This window comes from Microtus ochrogaster, unplaced genomic scaffold (genome assembly GCF_000317375.1).
Source record: "Microtus ochrogaster isolate Prairie Vole_2 unplaced genomic scaffold, MicOch1.0 UNK1, whole genome shotgun sequence".
NCBI lineage: Eukaryota > Metazoa > Chordata > Mammalia > Rodentia > Cricetidae > Microtus > Microtus ochrogaster.
Window position 1 is genome coordinate 5,302,924 of NW_004949099.1, and position 6,316 is coordinate 5,309,239.

At 52.7% G+C, this 6,316-nt stretch overlaps 1 protein-coding gene across 2 annotated transcripts in view; it reads right to left on the reverse strand.

Annotated features, from left to right (window-relative positions):
* Positions 1-287: 287 nt before the first annotated feature.
* Wnt7a (Wnt family member 7A) overlaps positions 288-6,316 on the reverse strand; it is a 47,914-nt gene continuing 41,885 nt past the window's right edge. For both annotated transcript variants that reach the window (XM_005364884.3, XM_026788310.1), the window contains exon 4: positions 288-1,546. In XM_005364884.3, coding sequence (XP_005364941.1) covers positions 1,067-1,546 — 480 coding nt within the window. In that variant the 3' untranslated portion in view covers positions 288-1,066. The remainder of the gene's footprint in view (positions 1,547-6,316) is intronic.

The window sequence follows — 6,316 nt, forward strand, 5'->3', positions numbered from 1 at the left end:
CTAAGATTCCCATTCCAAGAACCGAGCTTAGCGAGTTAAGGCTGGGGGACGATTCCCTCTCACTTAACGCAGATGATACCCCAGCCCAGGCATCTGGGAACTGCTATGGCCCCCTTGGCAAATGGAACTCCAAAACCCAGCTGTATGAGGGTCCCCAAAGGACCTGCCCACACACCTGGCCTCGTCCCCCTGCCCCTGAGTGAGTACCAGTGTTAAGAAAAAGCACAGGCCATGGGGCAGCACAGGCAGACTCCATATAAATAAAATATCCATAGAAAAATAGTCTCTTAGAAACCCTTTTATCCAGTGGTTCGCTTTCCAGAGATGGGAACTGCTGGGAGTTGATGACTCCTATCCCCTCGCACGCACTATTCCCAGCGGGACTTTTCTAACAGTGAGGTTTGAACTGAGGAAGGCAGAAGAATCGGGGTATATCCTGGAGAAGAACAACTCCAGATCTGGACCAGTTTAAATTCTGGATAGGTAGCAGCAAACAGCAAAAACAAAACAAAAAAAAATACAAATGTGTGTGCATATATATCTCTATGTGTATAAAGACCGTCTGCTCTTTGTACCTAACATCTAGTGCTGCAGAAGGGTACTTGCAAAATCAACTAGTAGAAACATCTGCATAAAGAATAATTGTGTACAGTTGTTCATCGCTCCCAGTCCTGGTGACAAAGTCGTCCCACCAGGACCTCAAGCAGTCCACTTTGATTGCAGAAAACGGATCCTGACGAAGTGGAAGAATTCTCTTTAATTAAATAAATTAATATTATTTCTTATCAGAATAAACTGTTAAATATTGCTATGACGAGGCCCGAGGCTCAAGAGCGCCTGCCACAGAAAACTTTGCTCCAGCTCTGGAGGGGGCCGGGCGGTGTCAGGGGGAGGGCGGTCGAGCAGCATTCGTGTGGAATAGAAGGGGCGAGGCCTCTGAGAGGGTCTTCCCACAGGAGTCTGCAGGAAACCCAGGATACCCTTCCCCCTCAGCAGAAAAGACAAGGTCAGTGCTCCCGTGGTTCCCTGTGAGTATCCAGGCAGTGGTCTGACCCGGGACCTCTTTTCACTTGCATGTGTACATCTCGGTGCGCTCACTGCATGTGTTGCACTTGACGTAGCAGCACCAGTGGAATTTGCAGTTGCATTGCCACACTCGGGCATACTGGTGTGTGTTGTAGCCACGGCCGCAGCACATGAGGTCACAGCCACTAGCTTGAGGGGCTGTCTTATTGCAGGCACGGCCCTGCGTGCCCACACTGCCTGTCACTGGGTCCTCTTCACAGTAATTGGGTGACTTCTCAATGTACACCAGGTCAGTGTCCATGGGCTTACGGTAGGACAGGGGTTTCTTGATCTTCAGGAAGGTGGGCCTCTTGTTCCGGCTGGCACGCACCGGCTCCACGTGGACGGCCTCATTGTATTTGTCTTTGAGCACGTAGCCGAGCTCTCGGAACTGCGGGAGCGTGGTCCAGCAGGTTTTAGTGGTACAGGAACCTGACACGCCATGGCACTTACACTCCAGCTTCATGTTCTCCTCCAGAATCTGCAGGACCAACAGGGAAAAGCACAGAACTTGTCACTGTGGCTCACGGCCAAGTGCAGGCCCAGCCCACCCTCCAGGCCCTCTCGGCCAGCTATATTTTATTTTCTTCTTTGGTACAGGAAACCTAGGCCTGGACCTCTGCCTCCACAGCCTGGTCGCAGCGCTCTCCCCGGGTGTGTGTGCCCTGTTTACTCCCAACTTCTTCACGTTCTGCTCTCCCGGTTTGGTGACATTAGCCCAACTCAGTCCAAATGCACGCCAGTTCTCTTTGGTTTGAATAGGACTGAAATCAGTTTTGCACCATGTTTACAACACAGGAAGGTTCAGTTTAAAAGATGGGCTTTTCAGATTCCTTGCCAAACCTGTAACATCTGTCAACACTGAGTGAGGACAAAATCCTGCTTCACCTTGGCCGGTATAGATGTCAGACCAAAGTCGGCACAGTTTCTCTGATGTCCTGCAACAACCATGGCTTATACACTGCCCAGGGGCACCTGGCAGCAGGTCCTTGAGCTGAAGGCTGGTCTCCAAAACTCTAGGGATATAGTGACCACCCCACCTCTCCCATTAGGCCTCTCGTCTCTGCAACCATTGTTGCCCTGGGGCTGTGGTGACCTTGAACAGTCCCTTAATCAGGTGAAGTCCAGCCAAGCTCTGCTAACTCTGCACTCTGAAAGTCTCAGTGATCTCACTGAATTCAGTCACAACTGCCCTGGCCAGGACTGGTCACTCACTGGGCAGCCAGCTGCCTCCCTGAGGCACCGACAGCAGCAGAGGAAACCTATGGAGGTCACATCCTTTCATCCTAGCTCCCACCTCTCGAGGCCGGGCTAGACCCTGGTTCCTGAGCTGCCAGTACTCCTGTGTCCCCTCCCATGCTTCAGGTCAGACATGGTGGGGCTTTGAAATCCCTACAGTAGCCTGTCTCCAACACCTTCCCAGGATAGCCCCCAGCAGGTACTCAGAAGACGGCCATTTGAACTACTCTATCAGGTCACACCTCTGGGTCCCAGGTTAAAGGAGGGTGGATAGGCAGGCTAGGGTCTGCCACTCACACCGACACATCACACAAAGAGAAACCCAGGAGAGAATAACTACACATCTGGCTCAGCCTCAGCTAAGATGCTGGGGAGTTACTGCTCTTGCCGGATTCCCGCTGGACTGTATTGGAGCATGTGCCCTTACTGTCCCAAGTAGAACATCTTGTCCTGAGCTCACAGGCCTCCAATCCCAAGCAGTGGGCCACCCTTTTAGACCCACTGATTTCGTCCTATGGATTAAGAAACCTGTTTGAGTAGTTCTATTCTGATTCAGCTCATATGCCAGGAAAAAAAAATCTACCTCCTCCAGGAAGCCTCCCCTGATTATCAAGGTAGGCTCCTTCCATTTGTCCGTCCCTGACTCTGTCTGTCTCCTGAGCGGTGTTGAGCCTCCCATATTATCGTGTTCTCAATTAAGGCAGAGCTCTTTGGGACACAGAGGAACTCTGTCCTAGTGGCCTGTCTCAGGGCACTTAGAGCCAGAGGGACAAGTGCCTGGCCATTTCAAATGAGGCAGTGACACAGGTGGATAGCACCTAATCCCAAGGTTCCTCAAGGCTTAGTGTCTACCTGTCTCCTACAGAGTTCAGATCTGAATTCCCCTCTCAGCCTCCACTTCCAGAAAGCCCCAAATGGCACAGTCATCAATCCATGACAACTGACCTGTTGTAGCAAGAGTGCTGACTTCTGCTTGCAAGGAGGGTGGAGGGCTGTTTGGCCTTAGGGGCATTCTATCATTCCCTTGTTCATTTTGCAAAGGATGCGCGCTCTATGCTGCTGCCATTGCTTCGGGCAGAGGCAGGAAGCATCCTCCAGGAGGCCTGGCGACAGTGGACACTGGCCCTGCCTGTTCTGAGGTGCAGCCTCTTCTGTCTCTGAGCTTATGGTTCAGACCCAAGGTAGCCATGGGACGCACAGAAACTTGTGAGCACTGTGGGCTAAAGGGACAGCAAGGAACACTTGGGGAAGGCTAGGGTGGGCTTCAGGAAGACAAGATCTGCACAGGACCCAGGGAATAAGAAGGACTGACTGAAACAGCAATGCCTGTGCCCGTGTGGGTGGGATACAGACTCTGGGAGGTATGGGAAGGAGGTCCTATGGCTGGAGCGTAGAGGCTCAGGGGGATAGGGCTGAGAAGCTGGCCAGGCTGATTCTTCAGGGCAAGCAGCATCTGGCTCACCATATAGGTAGCCACAAGATCATTAGGTTGGAAAAGACAGTGGCAGGAAAGACACCGTCCTCTGTGCCGAGGCCAGAGATGATGCAGGCAGAAGACATGGGAATAGAGACAAGGCAAAATGTACAGTGACTGCGAGTGAACCAATCACAGGGCCTGCTGGGTGGGGAATCCTGCACTGAGTCAGGAGGCCGGAAGCTGGGCTTGAGGAAGAGCATGGGCCCAGAACACAGGGAGAACATTCAGGATGTGGTGGCCTCTGCAGAGCAGGGGGGTCAGAATGAAGGGCCTCTGCAGAGCAGGGGGGTCTTCTGGTACAACATCACCTGGCATGCCTAGTGGGGGTCATGTGGAGTCCCAGGAAGAATTCTGTTCCTTCTACAGACTAACACGAGGTGAGTAAATGCACCAGAAGAGAAGCAAGCACCCAAAATCTTAATCTTAAAATTGGTTGCAAAAGCACAGACCGGGAGAGACTGAGAAGGACTGAATGCTTCAATGAGCACAAACTACTGAAAGGCCAGCAGTCTGAGGCCATGCTGCCGGATGCCTAATGCACACACCGAGAGGAGGGTCATCTCTTATGCTTTCTAGAGAGGAAGAAGAGCAGACAAGCCTGGTGGTGCACCCCTGTCACACCAGCACTTGGGAAGCTGGGTGAGGAGAATTGCTGGAGCAGGGTCCTGTCTGTCAAAAGGCAGACAACCAGGTATAACATGACTAGTGGACGGGTCAGCGCAGCTCAGCCTGGAGAAAGCAATGTGCAGGGTCCCTGAGTCCCTGGACTCTGTGGTCTCACAGACTCTGCATTCCTGTCTGGGACAGGGCAAGCAGGAAGGATGGTGTGACTAAGGGGCAGGACTTGGACCCTGGTAGGAGGGTCTTCATGGGCAGCAGAGCATGCTCCGTGGGAGGCTAGCCTTCTCTCCCCAGCTCACCCCTGCTGGGATGGGGCTCAGAAGAAAGGGAAAGTTACCTGTCTCAGAGCGTATAAAACTAGCAGTTGGCTCCACAGAGGGGCTTCCTGCACCCAGTGGGTGGGGCTGCAGCTGAGATCCTTCTCTGTCTCCCAGCAGTGTCCCAAACCTGTCTAAAGCAGCAGGAAGGATTTTCCGCACCGCCGGAGGGAAAGACATCCATCTCTTTCTGACAAGTCCTCCAGGAAGTGCCAACAATGTACCAGGTGCTGCCCAGAGCCCAGAACTCCTCAGGGTGGGGTGCTCAGGTTTGGGAAGGCCTGGGGAGAAATTTGGCTCCAGAAAATTCCCTGACTCATACAAAAAGCCAAGTAGATACTATCAGAGTCTGCCTGCTGGGCCTGCCCCAGCCTCTCACAGTGGCGGCGGCAGTGACACAGAGGACCCGGAAGACAGGATGGGTTTTGAGAGGAAAGAGATTGGACATGATCTCCGGATCCCACTCAGTCCATGCCGTAGGGCACCCGTTACCAAAGTGTGGGTCACGCTCCACAGCATCCAGGGGTCATCTCATTCTACATGTTGTTTCCCTATGTTGAACATCACTGTTTCTATCCATGACCCCCAGTCAGGAGCCACACTGAAGCTATCCGAGCTTCTCAACAGGATCGGGACTTCCTGCTTGTTGGGCTGGATCACCTCTGCCGAGCCCTCCTCAGGAATGTGCCTCTGTCTAGGAATGCACCACCCTCCAGGATCTCGGGTCTATTCATTTGCACAGGTCTGGCCTACCTCAGCAGGACATTCTTTTTTGGTTCTTTGTTTTCTAGCAAGGCTGACTTGGCTAACTCTGGCTCCTCAGTGAGGTTTTCCCTGACCACCAAAATGGAAGTCGCCCACTGGTCACTGTTTCTAGCTGCCAACAGCCCCCTCTCCAGTTCCCACCAGATATCTCCCCAGTTCCTATCAGGCAACTGCTCCAGTTCCTATCAATCCACTCTCCCCAGTTCCTACCAGTCACCCAGTCCCCAGTTCCTATCAGTTAACCCCCCACCAAGTTCTTATGAGTCAACCCCCCAGTTCCCATCAGTCACCTCCCAGTTGCTATCACTCAACCCCCTAGATCCCATGGGTCCCTGCTTAGTTCCCACAGCCACTCCCCCTTTCGCTCCCACCAGTCAGTACTCCCAGTTCCCACCAGCTACGTCTCCTAGTTCCCACTAGTCACTTCTCCCAGTTCACACCAACCATTGGTAAGGATCAGCTGGTGACTTGATCCAGTCGCAACCAATCAGAGTAAGTCTTGGGAATTGGGTGTGAACTGAAAATATGTTGGTTGTTTCTCACTAGAGATGAACAAAAAAGGGAAAGTGAAGCCCACAGCTGTGGACAGACATCTGGCCAGCTCGGGAAGCTGAATCTGGTACCAACTAAGAGAGCGAGATGGGAAGTAGGGATGCATGCAGCTGGGAATAGTGTTTGTGCCCAGGATCAAGCTGGACCTGGATTCACTGTCAGAGGACCCTTCAGTCCCCAGGAATCAACAAGTTCTCTGTCCTTGAGCCAGCTGGAGTTGTGTTAATACAGTGTGTGTGTGTGTGTGTGTGTGTGTGTGTGTGTGTGTGTGAGAGAGAGA